This window comes from Podospora anserina, chromosome 1, assembly GCF_000226545.1.
Source record: "Podospora anserina S mat+ genomic DNA chromosome 1, supercontig 4".
In the NCBI taxonomy this organism is placed as follows: Eukaryota; Fungi; Ascomycota; class Sordariomycetes; order Sordariales; family Podosporaceae; genus Podospora; species Podospora anserina.
The window spans coordinates 1,938,761-1,954,454 of NW_001914853.1; the positions used below are offsets into that span (position 1 = coordinate 1,938,761).

General features: G+C 53.5%; 5 protein-coding genes across 5 annotated transcripts; 4 read left to right on the forward strand and 1 right to left on the reverse strand.

Annotated features, from left to right (window-relative positions):
* Nucleotides 1-311: 311 nt before the first annotated feature.
* PODANS_1_19600 (uncharacterized protein) lies at nucleotides 312-2,427 on the forward strand (the record flags this gene model as incomplete). The annotated part of the gene is made up of 2 exons (XM_001907390.1): nucleotides 312-1,529; nucleotides 1,660-2,427. 2 exons carry the CDS (start codon nucleotides 312-314, stop codon nucleotides 2,425-2,427), a joined length of 1,986 nt encoding a protein of 661 aa, XP_001907425.1.
* Nucleotides 2,428-3,389: 962 nt separating this feature from the next.
* Nucleotides 3,390-4,415, forward strand: PODANS_1_19610 (uncharacterized protein; the record flags this gene model as incomplete). Its single annotated transcript, XM_001907391.1, has 2 exons — nucleotides 3,390-3,866; nucleotides 3,921-4,415. The coding sequence occupies 2 exons, from the start codon at nucleotides 3,390-3,392 to the stop codon at nucleotides 4,413-4,415; spliced, it is 972 nt and encodes a 323-aa protein (XP_001907426.1).
* A 306-nt stretch (nucleotides 4,416-4,721) lies between these two features.
* On the reverse strand, nucleotides 4,722-5,374 carry PODANS_1_19620 (uncharacterized protein; the record flags this gene model as incomplete). The annotated part of the gene is made up of 3 exons (XM_001907392.1): nucleotides 4,722-5,108; nucleotides 5,186-5,243; nucleotides 5,322-5,374. The coding sequence occupies 3 exons, from the start codon at nucleotides 5,372-5,374 to the stop codon at nucleotides 4,722-4,724; spliced, it is 498 nt and encodes a 165-aa protein (XP_001907427.1).
* A 3,415-nt stretch (nucleotides 5,375-8,789) lies between these two features.
* PODANS_1_19630 (uncharacterized protein) lies at nucleotides 8,790-10,712 on the forward strand (the record flags this gene model as incomplete). The annotated part of the gene is made up of 1 exon (XM_001907393.1): nucleotides 8,790-10,712. One exon carries the CDS (start codon nucleotides 8,790-8,792, stop codon nucleotides 10,710-10,712), a length of 1,923 nt encoding a protein of 640 aa, XP_001907428.1.
* Nucleotides 10,713-13,326: 2,614 nt separating this feature from the next.
* On the forward strand, nucleotides 13,327-15,421 carry PODANS_1_19640 (uncharacterized protein; the record flags this gene model as incomplete). Its single annotated transcript, XM_001907394.1, has 3 exons — nucleotides 13,327-13,334; nucleotides 13,474-13,618; nucleotides 13,676-15,421. The coding sequence occupies 3 exons, from the start codon at nucleotides 13,327-13,329 to the stop codon at nucleotides 15,419-15,421; spliced, it is 1,899 nt and encodes a 632-aa protein (XP_001907429.1).
* Between the last annotated feature and the right edge of the window lie 273 nt (nucleotides 15,422-15,694).

A 15,694-nucleotide genomic window follows, 5' to 3' on the forward strand; every position in this document is an offset into this window, starting at 1 on the left:
GCATTCCAGCCGTGTGTAACGCGCCCGGACCCTCGAAGTCTAAGTGACGGTGCAACGGATATTCGTATCATCACACCGAGTCGTCCTTTCCTCTTCGTCGCACTTTGAGGCCCGTTTTTCGAGTCCATTGCCTGGTGTCCGGCCGACCTCTCCAACCACATATCCCGCCGACCAGCGATGTTATAGCGCGGTACGAACAACACTTGAAACTTGAGCCGCCAAACGAACTGCTTCGATCCAAAATTGCATCCAATCGAGTACCGAGAACCGAGCCCTGAGCCGAGCGAAAGTGAAAACGGCAAGACGAAACCATGGCATCCGGGGAGGGAGCGCCGAGGGCTCTCTCTCCTACCAGCACCATTAACGATGACAGCTTTCCCCAGTTTCCGGGTCGATCTGAGATGGCTGGTCCCCCGAGTATAATTTCCTCGCGCATGACCGATATCATGACGGATGACGGCGGAGACACAGAAGCGCACCGCGCGGCAGGCGGCAAGAGGAGGAGCGCTTTCTATTCGGACCTCAGTTCTCGTCCAGGAACGGCGAGGACAGGAGCATCTGGGAGACCTCCGTGGAGCTCAGGGACGCCTTTACGTCAGGGGCTGGCGGGAAAGCGTGGGAGCGGGACTGGAAGCATCAGCAGCGCGACACAGGCAGTTCGACCACCCAGTTCAGCAACCAGAAGCCATGTTCCGTCGTTGACATCGCATGCCTTCTTTCGCCCGATGAGTTCGCAGAAATTACAGGCGCAAAGAGGATTCGCGAGACCGACGACGGTGAACCGGCAATTTATGTCCCAAGAGGACCCCCACAACCCGGCGCGCGACAGCCTGAACTCGGCTCCAGGCGCCAAGGTAGTGAGACAGTCCGCTGATGAAGGGGACATGCGGTCACCACCCTCAAGAGGAACGGAGTTTACCGAGCAGGATATGTACGAGAGGAGGACGGCCAACACGAGTCCGACAGGCCACCATGCGACTTCGAGCTTTTCGGATAGCGTCCGGCCGTTGCAGAGGAAGCCTGGTGATGCTAGAAACCTTACCCTCGACATGAGCAAAACCTACAACAAAGCTGGCGTATCTATCCCGACTCCTGTGCGAACACCTCGATCTCTGCGGTCCAACTTTCTTATGCCGAGAAACGATTCTGGCCACAGCAACCGAGAAATGCAGGGCGGCGAGAAGCTGGACTCGGTAGCTTCGTCACCCCAACTCCCACCCGCGAGCAGGGACGACAAGCACCCGTCGGAGGAGAAGACCAAGAAGGTGGGCCGCAACTATCAGTATTTCCAGGGCAACACAATCTTCTTTTTTGGAGGCAGGTTACAAAACGCGAGAGATAGACCGGTCAACATTGCGACAGGGTCTTTGGTAGTCATTCCTGGCATCTTGTTTCTGATATTCTCGGCACCTTGGATTTGGAACAATATTTCCCCAGCGATACCCATCACCTTCGCCTATCTTTACTACCTCTGCGTGTCTTCTTTTTGCCATGCATCGGCCACGGATCCCGGGGTAGGCCTAGTTTTTGTATGATGTGAGCGAGCATGGACTAACAGTGATCCAGATTATCCCACGCAACCTACATCGATTCCCACCTTCAGAAAACAATGACCCCTGGAGGCCAAGTCCGCCGTCGACCGAATGGGTGCTCATCAAGTCTGCCGAGAAGACAGCCGCTGCCATGGAGGTGCCCTGCAAATACTGCAAGACATGCCAGATGTGGCGTCCACCACGAGCCCACCATTGCCGTCTCTGCGACAACTGCGTCGAGACCCAGGACCACCACTGTCTGTGGCTCAACAACTGTGTTGGCCGGCGCAACTACCGCTACTTCTTCACCTTCATCCTTACCGCCACCTTGCTGGGCGTGTACCTGTCTGGTGCATCGCTTGCACAGATTCTGGTCTACCAGCACAAGCAGAAAATCAGCTTCAATGCGTCAATTTCTCACTTCCGCGTGCCCTTCGCCATGGTCATCTACGGGTTCATTGCCTTCCTGTACCCAGCCGCTTTGACGGGGTACCATGTGTTCCTAATGGCTAGGGGTGAGACGACCCGTGAGTACCTCAACTCTTCCAAGTTCATCAAGGCGGAACGCTTCAGAGCCTACACCCAAGGAAGCTGGTTCAGGAACTGGTTTGTGGTGCTCTGCAGACCGAGGCCGCCAACGTACTATCAGTTCAAGCAATCGTGGTACGAGGGTGATCAGAGGCTCGCACCGACGAAGAGGATAAAGAAAGCTCGCAAGGCTGTTCCCGCTAACCCAGGGGCCGGCGTCGACTCGAAAGAGGGAATGGAGATGCAAGATGTCAAGAACTCACCACATCTTCAACAACAACAACAGCAAGGCTTTCAAGGGCCGAGACAACTGAGGTCTCAACACGACCTCGAGAGCGGACTCGCACAGCAACCACCAACAAACTAAACACCAAACACCACACACCACACCATCGACTCGGATGGTACCATTGTGCTACTACTGTACACACAATCTTTTTGACTATTTCCGTTTTTACGCCTCATTACCAGACTTATTCCCCGACTGTACTTGTCTTGTTCGTTTCTTCATTGACATGTTTTACACACCTTTTTTTGACGCTTATGTCCCACGCTGTTACTGCAAAGTTCTTACGAGTTTTTCCTTTTTTATCCCCAACGAGATGTTCATTCATACATACAAAGCGGCGACGTTTCACACATTTTTCTTGTAAGATTTGGTGGGGCTGGGTGTTTTTTCTTTACGGACTTTTGATGACCCATCATTCAAGAGTTGGGAGACATTGTACAGTTGGTTGTACATATACACCACACGCACACGCACACGCACCACGCAGCACAAAGTCTTTGTTTTTTCCCCCTTACATAATGTATTTTCTTGATCTTTTTGAGAGGAGGATTGGGTTGTTTGGATTTGTTGTTTTTGGGGGGGAAGGGGGTTAGTTAGACTGTTGGAGAGGAAGGGGGAAAAAGCATGTTTTTTGCTTGTGCTTGCGGGTTTGGAAGGGGTGGAATGGGGGAAGGGGGAGGGAGTATGGGGAGATATCATTTATACCCATTGACTTGATGTCAGTTCGGAGTAAAGAGACAGGTTGACCTGTATGTTTAACTTTTATGTGTTGGCCGCTTGATGTGACTAAACCTACAGGTGCTGCCCTCTTGTTCCAATTGCACTACATTACTTTACCTAGCTTTTATTTTGCAGCAGTGAAAGTAGGGGTTTGAGCGTCATTGTCAACCTCGAATGTTCAACCTCCCAACCCACCACACGTGACCCACTTCTTTTTGACCCTCAACTCTTCAACCTTCTTTCACACCTCGAACTCACATCAGCACTCCTCTCAAATTTTTCACTTTCACTCTCCCTTCTTCCTTTTTTTCGGAATCAAAATGTCAAAACCACCCAAACCCCTCCCTCCCCCCTCCCAAAGTTTCACCAACCGCAAAACCAAAATCTTGTCTGCGCTCTCCGTCCCAGACGCAGAATACACCGACCTCTCGCCCAAAGGATCCGTCGATGTCGGAATCCGCGACCTCATCGACGAAATCAACGCCCGGGAAGGGCTCGTGACAACAAGCAGTTGTGCGGGCAGAGTCAGCGTTTACCTCGAAGGCCGCTCTACTGGTACCTCTCCACAAGATGAGCGGGAGGAAGCAGCAACAGCGGGAGGGGTGAGGAGTTCGAGTGCTGGGGGGAAGGGAGGCGGGGAGTGGCTGTTTGTCAGCCATGATCCCATCTCTTCGTTGCCGCCTGGACAGCTGGAGCGGGGGTATGAATCGTTGTTTGGGTTGGTGTCGTTGCAGGGTCAGGAAGGGGGAGAGGGTGACGAGAAGGGGAGAATGGTGCACTTCAAGTTTGAGCCCATGGTAATCTCACCCCCAAATTTTTTTTTTCATGATGAAAGGGACTAACAAGATTAGATTTTACATGTATTAACGGCATCACACTCCCACGCCCAAAAGGTCATCCAGGCGGGCATGGAGGCTGGCTTTCGAGAGACGGGCGCCGTGAGCTTACTTTCACGACAGGACGACGACCACAACCCTGTTGTTGCTGTCAGGTCGATGGGGTTGAGTTTTGAGAGCTTGATCGGGGTGGAAGGTACGGATGGGGTGAGGAGGGCGGTGGTTGGGAGGGGGTACTTGGACCGGGTGGTGAGAAATAGTGAGAAGTTGTTCAAGGAGAATGAGAGGCGGATTGGGAGGTTTAGGGAGGCACTGAAGGGGTGGTTTGAGGAGGGACCTAAAAAGAAGGATGGATGGGAGGATGCAGACGCAAGGAGGGAGAGGAAGCGGTCGGAGGGGCTGAGGAGAAAACAGGAACTTGAGAAGGGGAAGCAGGAGACGACTGAAAAGGAGCAGCAAAGTGAGGAGGGTGGTATAGGAATCATACTTGAGCCTCCTGAGGTTCTGTAAAATAAACAAGCTAAAGTTGAAACATTTCATCAATTTTGGGGTTGGTGAAATGCAATTTGAACGCCTGCTTGCCTTGCTTTCCAGTCCATTGTCTATAGCTGCTCACTTTTAAGCCTCGACTGAGTGATGTCTCCCACCAGCCCTCGGCACCCTTCCATATGATACAAGTTTGACACCCCTTGGTCAGTGCTCTCAAAGCCAACTCTGGGTGGTTCGTCATCTTCACCTCGTTTTTAATCCCTCTATGAACACCGCTCTCGGCCCCTTGCCTTCGTTTCCCTCCGACCACCAACTTCGTTACCACCCCTAACTAACAACCTTCTCAACCCACCCCTTCTCCACCCTCCTCACCTCCTCCTTAAAAGCCTCCACCTCCCTCCAGCAGTCCAACGGCCGCCTGTCATTCTCCCTCAAGCACCTCACCACCCCAGACCGAGCATTCTCCAGGCTCTCCGGCAGCTGGGACCGGATCCTCTTGCGCTCCTCAAGCTTCTTCTGGAGAGCTTGCACTTCTTTGGAGACAGTATACGAAGTCTTGGAGTTGTCGTCGGCGGTCTTGTCGTCAGTCGACTCGGCAAGCTTGGCCTGGGCGGCGCGGAGGGCTTCAGATTCTTGGTCGCGGAGACGCTTGAGCTCGGCGGCGACGCGGGCTTGGATCTCGAGCTCGATGGCCTGGAGGCGGGAGGCGTCGGTCTGTGGGGAAGAGAATTAGCTTCGAGGGAGCAAGGAGATATGGTGGGGTGGTGGTGGTGGTGGTGGTGGTGGCTTACCTCGGGGGAGGAATGGAGGTGCTGGACGAGCTCGGTGGAGAGGCCTGCTGAGCCGGGGCTGTTTGTAGAAAATAACGTCAGTTAACCGGACTACTGCTGAGAGCTTCGTGAGCTGGGAAAGTAAATAGAGACATACGCCTTCCAGGTCTGGGGAGCGGTAGCCGCTGGCTTGGACGAGCTCGAGCCCATTGTGAGGGATTGTCTGGTTGTACGGGGCGGCGCACAGATTAGGTGGGCGATTGGGTGGGATACTATCGAGTATCAAGGGGTCCCTCGAGGGTTTTTGGCGAGCTCGTCGTCGTCGGCGCAATTCAGTCTCACTCGTGATGCTGTTCCCGGGTTGGGCTTGGCATCTCAATTCCGGCTTTACTTTCTGGCGGGAATTTCCGGCCAATGCGATGACGGGATTACGGTGTTTGGGGCACGGTGTTGGCACTGTGGGGTGTAAGCTAGAGGTGGGATGACGCTTGGGCCTTATCAACTTCATCTCAACACCTATGGTTTTACGGAGTATAGTGATCAGATCCCATCTCGCGCTCTGCGATTCATTCCTATTCTCTTGGTTTAATAAAACGTGGCGCTTTCTTAAACTGGACAGCACTGCCGATTCAGCAGGATCTCCGTATATGTCTTCCTGGCTCTCACAATCTAATGTCATGGTATTGACACTATAGTTCTTCAAGTTCATCCCGGCTGCCTGGTCAAGCTCGTAAACCGATCCGCAAATGGCAAGCATGGATAGTCTCATGTCATAGCAGAAGCACAGATCTCTACGCGTATCACCAGTGTATCGAGTCCAAGATTGAGACCTCCATCACTCTTTGTCGGCCATGTTGGCAAACTCACAGCTTAACCAAGGCCTAAGCTAAAGATATCATTTTTGATCAGCCTCGATGTCTGAAAGCAACTTGACTACCTTCCACGGCCTTCCCGGGATATCGGATACGGTGAACAGATCTGGGCTCGGCTTCGACAACGGCCTGTTAGATGATCTTCCAAGCATGGAAACATAGCCTCCGAGCCGATATGGTAAGATTCGTCGAGGATTGGTAAAAGAGTCCACCACCTCGCCACCACAGTATCTCACAGGGTGTAACGAAACAGAATACGAACAGACAGCGGTTACGCAGTCATTTCCGGAAGCCGTGGGCCACAGCTCCTTGGAACAGTAAATACAGCCCTCGGCTTGATGCTCGTACAACAACCACCATTGATCGAAGCGAGCGCCGAGGGATCGCGTGCAAATGTTAGCTTGGTCGAAATATTGATTGCGCCGTGTGTGTGGTGTGCCATGTGTGTTTTGGCCTCGGTATCCAAAATCGTGCCGGCGCGCGGGCTCTTGGAAGTTGGACGAGGCAGAGTTTAACTTGCCCTCCTTCGGCAGCTTCCGCCACAAACATGCTAAAACGTGCAAGAGTGTTCCGTTCCCAGGAAGGGATACATTCCGATTAGGTTGATGGTGCCTGGGAGCGATTTAAAAAACGCATAAGGTTGAAAAAATGGCGCCCCCAGCCACATCACATCACCACAGGCCTCACTACTGCCCATCACCAAACTCTGTCATCCCGACTCTTTGACGATTTCCAAGTCCTTGGTTTATGGCAAATGGGAACACCCGGGTACCTGCCTTAAGCCTGCAGGCCAGTTTGTCGCTCTCTCAAGCCAGTGCCAGTGGCACAGGGATGCAGAAGTAGGGAGGCCTGTGGGACGGAACGGCGATCCTCCAGTTGTGCGGTGAGTGATGGGATGACAGTATGCTGTAAGCACGGTGAACATCCGCGATGGTGAGAGTCGAGTCGGAGAATATTGATCGCTTGGAGACCGGGCCGTAAGAGACTTGACAAGAGATCTTGGACGTCTCATATTTACAGAACTTCCGTCCTTTACTTTCCCAGCCGTCTTCTCGATGACTTGGCGACGGTAATACTTGGCACCTCAGGGCTAGTGTCTTGATTGTTTGTGTAGGTAAGCTGTTTTCTTGGCGGGGCAGACTGTCGGGCAGGGGTTTGAGAAACGCCCTGGAAAACATTGGACCAATCAGAAGCTCCCAATGGCTCAGCTACCTCAACTTCTGAATCCCGTTGCTGCTGCCCCGCGCCCTATGAAATCGCTTTGAGCAAGACACCGACGACATGGTCGTCATGTCTTGGCTTTCCACCCTGCCCCTGGACAACACCAACCATTTCCACCGCCAGCCCATGGATATGACCACTCAAGACCGCTCGGTCTGGATGCAGGCCCTCCGCCTGGTCTTGATAGGGTGCGAGTGGCAAGGAACTCCGGGGACAGTTTGCCCAAAGTTCTGTCAGCCAGAATGGGCTGGTCGCGCCGCAAAAACATGTTCCCTTTTGGCCCTTCGCTTCTGCGGCTCACTCAGGGGCAAGATGCGAGATGGCAGGCAGATGGGCAGATGCCACATCACGTACCTGGATCCCGTACATATCTCGGATGGTGCCGTCAAGTGACTCCAGTGCTGCCACGATGGTTTCTCTTTTTTAGTTTCCTGCCTTTTGTTTTTTAAACTTTGGAGAGTCTGTGTTGCCCTCCGACTATCATCTCCTTACCCTCGGCCCATTTTCCCATCCCTTCTATCGGGACCATCTTGGTTTGCCTTCTAGCCCGGTGCTTCAGTCACTCGGTACACGGACCAGAGTCGGACTGTGTCTGGCTGTCTGTGTTATTGTGTGAGGGACGACTTGAAAGAGAAAAGGGCGGCATTTCGCAATTCGAACCGAACGATATCTGTCTCTTCTCACCTCGCCCACTTCCCTTCGTTTGAGCGATCCTCCCCACGAATTTTGGAATTCATCATTCGACATATATCTCTGGGAGCTCTCGCGCACACTTCTTTACGCGAGTTCCACGGTTATAACCTCTCTTTGTTTCTTGTATGCCCTCTCTGGTTCACTTGTGCAGGCCAACAAAAGCACATTCACTTGGAATCCCGTGGGCAATCTCTATTGTCTGTCTTTTGGAGCCAACAACAATTGACTTTTCTCGACAACAGTACGGCAGTCGGCACACGACCTGGTCATCCACCCGGCTTGTTTACATTGTCTCCGCCCACAGCAGGCACCACGAAAATTATTACCCCAGGTTACGAACCAGACCGGCGACTTTCTAGCCTCGTTTCTAGAGACCGTTGCGATTGCGCTGGGCCAATAATTAGTGACATCTCCAGATCTGTGCCGGCGTTTCGGCGCCAAGTCAAGGACGGCCTCGACGACGGTCTCAATTTCGACCTGACGATCCTGGTCAAAGCTTCCTTTATCAACACAGGGTCACCAATCCTTTCTGGAGGTTGCCTGTCCACCGGGGGATTCTTCCTTGTTGTGGCCCTCAAGAGCACGCGAGGGCAGGGGACCTGCTCCTCTCGTCCTATTGTCCCTCCCTCTCCATTGTTGGCCACACAATAGCAATGTATGTGGCCTAACGTCCAATCTTGACGCGGATTCACCCACTGCGGTTCAGTGACAACAAACCGCTGGGAAAAGAAGCAAGTCACTGGGCGCATTGGAGCAATTCCATATCTGTTTGACGATCACGATCACTTCGACTTTTTCGACTTCGTTTCAATCTTCCATTCCACCACCCAACCATCAAGATGCGTGGTCCCAGGATGGACCATACCCGGCGCGGGATCGCTGATCCAGACCTCACTTTTCCCGAAGCACTACTTCAGCTACGAGACACAATACCAACAATCACCAATACCCAAGAAGTACCAATATCCAACCCTACCATCACCCCCTATAATACAGGTCTCAACGGCGTCAATCAGCCAAACAACATGCTCTTCACCGACATCCTATGGTGGACATTGGGCGGCTTGGGGGTAATGATACTGCTCATCAGGATAGGACAGTTGGCGTGGGCCAAGCTACGGCTGGTTTCGGCGATGAATACGAAGGGGAGGCAGCAGCATTTCTGGAAGGTCAAGCAATGGAGTTGGATGCCCGGTCTGAAGAGGTCACTCATCTACGCCCCCTTATGGAAGAAGAGGCACAACCGCGAGATCCAGCTCTCCAGCGCTGTCAACATGGGCACTCTCCCATCGAGACTCCAAGCAGCGGTCCTCCTCGTATACCTGGGTAGCAACCTCGCATACATGTTCGTCCTCGACTGGCAACAAGCAAACAAGTACGCCCTCTGTGCCGAAATTCGTGGCCGATCAGGAACCCTCTCCGTCGTCAACATGATCCCCCTGATCATCTTTGCCGGTCGCAACAACCCCCTTATTGGCCTTCTCAACATCAGCTTCGACACCTACAACCTCCTCCACCGATGGATGGGTCGCATGTCCGTCTTCGAGGTCCTCATCCACTTCATCGCCTGGGCTGTCGTCCAAGTAGCCGACGACGGCTGGGAGGGTGTCAAGCACAAGATCCTCTACGACCGCTTCATCAGCTCTGGAACTGTCGGCGTCGTCGCCATGTTCGTCATCCTCGTCCTCTCCCTTTCGCCCGTCCGCCACGCCTTTTACGAGTCCTTTCTCAACACCCACATAATCCTCGCCCTCGTTGCCTTCATCTGCACCTGGATCCACTGTGTCTCCGCCACCGTCCACGGCGGTCTCCCCCAGATCCCCTGGGTCCTCGCCATCTTCATCCTCTGGGGCGCCGAGCGCTTCGCCCGCGTCATCCGCCTCGCCTATGCCAACCGGTCGTCTAGGGGTTATACCACCGCGACGGTCGAGCCCATGCCCGGCGAGGCCTGCCGAGTGACGATGCACCTCCCACGGCACATCCCCGTCAGACCCGGCCAGCACGCCTATCTGCGTTTTGCCGGTCTCAAACCCTGGGAAAACCACCCCTTTTCCATCGCCTGGTTCGAGCATACATACTCTCCTTCTTCCCTCCCCACCTACTCCTCTTCTTCATCCTCCTCAGAAAAACACCCCCCGGGAACAACCCCCACCTCCACCACCGTCAGCTTCATCATAGGCGCCCACACAGGCTTCACCCGCCAACTCTACAACACCGCCCGTGCCTCCCCCTTGGGAGCCCTCACCCTCCGAGCAGCCTTTGAAGGCCCCTACGCCGGCCACCACAGCTTCGACTCTTACGGGCACGTAGTCCTCTTTGCCGGCGCAACAGGAATCACCCACCAACTCTCCTACATCCGCCACCTGATCAACGGCTGCAACGACCGCACCGCCTGCACCCGTCGGATCACCCTCGTCTGGATCGTGCGCGACCACGAGGTGTTGGAGTGGATCCACCCCTACATGGAGCAGATCCTGCGCCTCCCCAACAGGCAAGAGATCCTCCGGATCAAGATCTTTGTGACGAGGCCAAAGACAGCGATGGGGGTTAATGTCCTGAGCACGAGCGGGACGGTGCAAAAGTTGCCGGGCAGGCCGAACGTGGTCACGCTGCTGGCTAAGGAGCAGGATGAGCAGATGGGGGCGATGGTGGTTGGGGTTTGCGGTCCGGGGGGGTTGGGGGATGATGTTAGGGGTGCTGTTAGGGGGATGCAGGGGTTGGGGACGGTGGTGGATTTTGTGGAGGAGAGCTTTACTTGGTAGTGAGCAGGACAGTAGGGGTTGGGGGGTTGGGGGGTTGGTTCACTTCGATGGTATTTATTTGCTTTGGGAGGGTGGGTGGCTTGGTGATTCGGATAGGATAGGGGGTTAACATTCTTTCTCTTTTCTCTATTCCCTTGGCCTTTTTATTCTTGGGTGGGTGGTGGTTTATCACTGGGTTTTGTGTGATTGTTTTGTAAATAACAGGACATGAAGGGTGCTTTTGTGTATGATGTTGCTGGATAACGGGGAGGGGGGGAAAGAGCGTTTTATATACCCTATAGACGGGCCTTGGCTTGACACGCAGAAAGCGAATGGCTTTATGGCTTAGATATGGAGAGGCAAGATAATTGATATGAATTACTGTATCTCTGGTCTTCTTTCTCAATTTCATGATATACGACGTCCAATGATGTTCGCTGATGCCACGCAAACATCTGTCTTTTGCCCGACGTCTGAAGAGTTCAACTCAGGTACGTGTTTTATCCTTGAACGTGTTCCTGTGAATGTGATAGGCTGCTACCTGAACTTCAAACTCTTGACAGACGGATGTCATGGAGTTCGGCTTTAACACTATGACACCAGAGGTCTCTTCAATTTGATTTCTGAATTTACAACATGCCTAAATTGAAGACATGAAGGGATTGGTAAACCCAACATCCTGCCCTGTTGTCAATTCGCCCTTCAGTTTGGTACTTGACAGCTCCGTCACTTGACATCAAGCCCACGGGGCTGCAGGGCTCGGCTTTCCATCGTCGTGATGTAACTCGACATATCGTGTTCCAAGTTTCATGACCCATTGTCACCATTCTCGAAAAACACGGCTCAATATGTCCACAAACGTCACAAAGCCTTCAGTCTCGAGCACGACATATCCCAGAATGGACGTTTATACAAGCCAACTCCGACTTCGGCTTACACAACCACATGGCAAGGACCTCCATGTATAAGTCGATTACGTACAGCCACTTCAGCTGTTGATTTCGACTACAACCCTAACGATCAGCAATGTATCAGATCAGATGTTCCTGAGTAGCATTGATCGACAGCGGGAATAGTTGCAAGCTGGTGGTTATATGCAGGTTGCAACGTCTCCGTGCCGTTTCGTGGGGTAAACGTCTTTGGTACTGGTCTGTTCAGCCGTGCTTGGGGGCTCGGGGAACCTGGTTTTGAAGGTCATATAAAACAGGATTTCGGTGATAATTTCAGCAGCTGGATGGGTAGGACAGAAAAGGGGCAAAGGTAGGTGACACGGGAAGCGGAAAAGGGGCCGTATGTCGCGGTCTGTTTGCAGCATGCAGTCGAGGATGTAGGTATTCTCTGGTGATTTCGGGAACGGGAAGTGCCAAAAGGTGATGTGCCGGTAGCCGGTGAGGCTTGCGGGGCTCGGCATTGGGTGTTCTAGTGTAGTCGCGAGAAGACATGGCGCATGTAGGAGATATAAAACCCGTCGACGGGTGATGCACTTGGATATTGCTGATGACTGGTGGTCAAGAGTCCCATGTGTGAGTGTTGAGTTGATGGCGCCATCCGATGCTTGTTCGGTTTCCAGCGGCCGTTGAAAGGTCGGAGGGTCCACATTTTACGTAGGTGGATTCTGATGCCCCTCCAAGGCCGGGGAACCCCTCTTCCGCTGGGAGCATGAGGTTGACCGGTGATCGGTGACGAATCGGATGGGGATCAGAGGCTTCGTTCCAGTTGCTATTTGACCTGCAAAGGCAGAAGGCCAAAAGCAGGTCGGCCTCAACGTCAACCCGCCCACGCGGGCCATGGATGGGCAGAGCGTTGCAGAGAAAGAAAAAAAGTTTGTGCAGGGCAGGCAAAGGAGTCGACGTTATTGGTTCTTGGCTTGCTAGTGGAGGGGTTCGGGTTCGGTGCTGGGGTAGGACAGGGATCAACTGCACGACCCCGCCAATCCATGGTTTCTGCTTTCAAACTTCAGGTATCTGTCCATCATGTGCTGTGTTCTCAAGGGCGCATCTCTTCTTTACGGCAAGCCCTCAACCGGCTGCCGACCGAGCTGGCGTGCTTGCTGGCGGACGTTGATTTGGTGGCGAGTCCCAGGAGGGCGTTTATGTATGAAAAACGGGACTCGGGCGAACGCTGGGCACTCAATGGCAACGGCAACCCCTCGGCTGGGTCCCATGCTTTCCTCTTTTGTTTTGCGGTAGTGGCATTCTCGGGCGCCCTTGGCCGGTCTTTGCGCCGTGACGATTACGGGGACTCACCTCGAATGACTCAGGCCCGCCAGCTTGTTTCGTCTCTTTAAGTATCCATGATCTACCCGTCCACCTAGATCTCCATTGTCCATATATTCCATATCTACCTACCTACCACCTAGGCACACCTTTTTGTTTCTTGCTGCTTCTCATCCCAACTTCAACGGGCACTTGTCCGCCAATTTATCAAGAATCTTCCCTGGGCCCTACGAATAATAAATACCTAGAGTCTCTCTCCACAAGCTCTAGGTGTCTGGTCCCTCTCAATTGCAAATCACAGTACACCTACTGCTCTCGGCCCACTCTACTTGCAGCTTAACTTCCTCCGTCGCACCTAAAGGCCGTTGCAAGGCATCCATCAAGCACCTCTTGATTCAACACCCCGCATCTCGTCCACCATGCCTATGTAAGTTTCCAGGTTTGACCCCATTGTTTTCTATGGAACATGGCAGCAGAACACAGCAGGACAGCTTTCCCTAGTGCCACGAAACACAAGACTCAAATCCGGAAAACAATGGCTAACCGGGGAATTTGTGGTGTCGTAGGCTCAAGGATCCCTCCAAGAAGTACAAGAGGTTCCAACCTCTGAACCTCCCAGACCGTCAATGGCCAGACAAAGTCATCGAGAAGGCCCCAAGATGGCTGGCAACAGATTTGAGAGACGGCAACCAGAGTCTGGTTGACCCCATGGTATGTCTGGAGTCCGACTGCTAGACAACAGTTCGGCTAACGATGTTCCCTGCACAGAACGGTGATCAAAAATGGCGTTATTTCCAGATGCTCACCGAGCTCGGCTACAAGGAGATTGAAGTATCCTTTCCCTCCGCTTCCCAGACCGATTTCGACTTCACAAGACGTCTGATCGAGACCCCGGGCGCCGTACCCGACGATGTCTGGCTCCAAGTCCTGTCGCCCTGCAGAGAGGACCTCATTCGCCGCACAGTCGATTCGCTGAAGGGAGCCAAGAAGGCCATTGTCCACATCTACCTCGCTACCAGCGAATGTTTCCGGAGGGTTATCTTTGGATTCTCGGAAGATGAGAGCGTGGTTCTTGCTTCCAAGTGTGCGGCTCTGGTACGGTCACTGACCAAGGACGATCCGTCGCAGTCGGGTACCGAGTGGGCATTCGAGTTCAGTCCCGAAACTTTCTCGGATACCAGCCCAGAATTTGTTGTCAGGATCTGCGAGGCTGTCAAGGAGGCATGGGGCCCAACCAAGGAGAACCCCATCATTTTCAACCTCCCGGCAACCGTCGAGATGTCCACCCCAAACGTCTATGCCGACCAGATCGAGTACTTCTGCCGCAACATCTCCGAGCGCGAGAAGATCTGCGTGTCCCTTCACCCTCACAACGACCGCGGCTGTGCGGTTGCTGCGGCCGAGCTGGCCCAGATGGCAGGTGCCGACAGAGTAGAGGGGTGCCTGTTTGGCAATGGGGAGCGGACAGGAAACGTTGATCTGGTCACTCTTGCCCTCAATCTTTACACACAGGGCGTGACTCCCAACATCGACTTCTCGGACCTCCAAAAGGTCATCAAGACAGTGGAGGAGTGCAACAAGATCGAGGTTCACCCACGTGCGCCGTACGGTGGGTCTCTGGTGGTGTGCGCTTTCAGCGGATCTCACCAAGATGCTATCAAGAAGGGCTTCCAAATCCGGGAGAAGGAGGGTAAGGAGTACGACGACCACTGGCAGATTCCTTACCTCCCTCTGGACCCCAAGGATATTGGTCGCGACTACCAGGCCGTCATCCGCGTCAACTCGCAGTCTGGAAAGGGCGGTGCCGCTTGGGTTATCCAGCAAAACCTGCATCTGGACCTCCCACGTGGTCTGCAAGTCGCTTTCGCCAAGGTCGTACAGGCTATGGCGGAGCAAAAGGGTCGCGAGCTCCTTCCCACTGAGATTACTGACCTCTTCCGGGAGACTTACCACCTTGACAAGAACTCCCGCTTCAACATTGTTGACTACAACATCAACCCCGACCGTTCCGCCTCTCCCGCACCTCCGGCCCCCGGCAAGACCCAGGATACTAAGAATCTGATGAGAGTCTTCGAGGGTGTCATTTTGATTGACGGCAAAGAGTACAAGCTCCGCGGCCGTGGCAACGGTCCGATCTCCAGTGCCGCAAACGCTCTCCGAACCATTGGTATTGACTTGGATGTCCAGGACTACAAGGAGCATGCTGTCGGCCGGGGACGGGAAGTCAAGGCGGCGACATTCATCGAGTGCGTGGCCCCGGGTGTGGAAGAGAAGGTTTGGGGAGTGGGCATCCACGAGGATGTGGTCCAGAGCTCGCTGATTGCGCTGCTTAGTGCTGCCAGCAACGTAAGTGAAGTTGATGTACACCAAGTCATTGATAGTGAGAAGCTAACGCATTATTTGCAACAGTTTGCCAGCAGCCGCCATGGGAGCCCTATTATTCCCAAGCAGACTCTTACCAATGGCGGCCTCCAAGTTCCGGACATGCAGTCCCTGGAGCACAAGGCCGAATAAGATGCCAACAAACGGGGCATGGGAAAAGACTGAGCAACGAGCGAAGACATGACTTGACACGACAGGCCTTGATTTTCATATGAGTTTATGCAGAGAGGATGGGAAAATTTGCTTCATGACATCTCCTTGATCATCACCCTTTTTCCAACATTGTTATCGGCACTTAGTGGTGTTTGTTTGCAGTTATCTTAGCCGGGGGGTAGCATGGGTGCATCACGGTTTGAAAAAAAAAGGGGGCTTCGGGAGTGGTTTACTTAATACCAAAATTTGGGG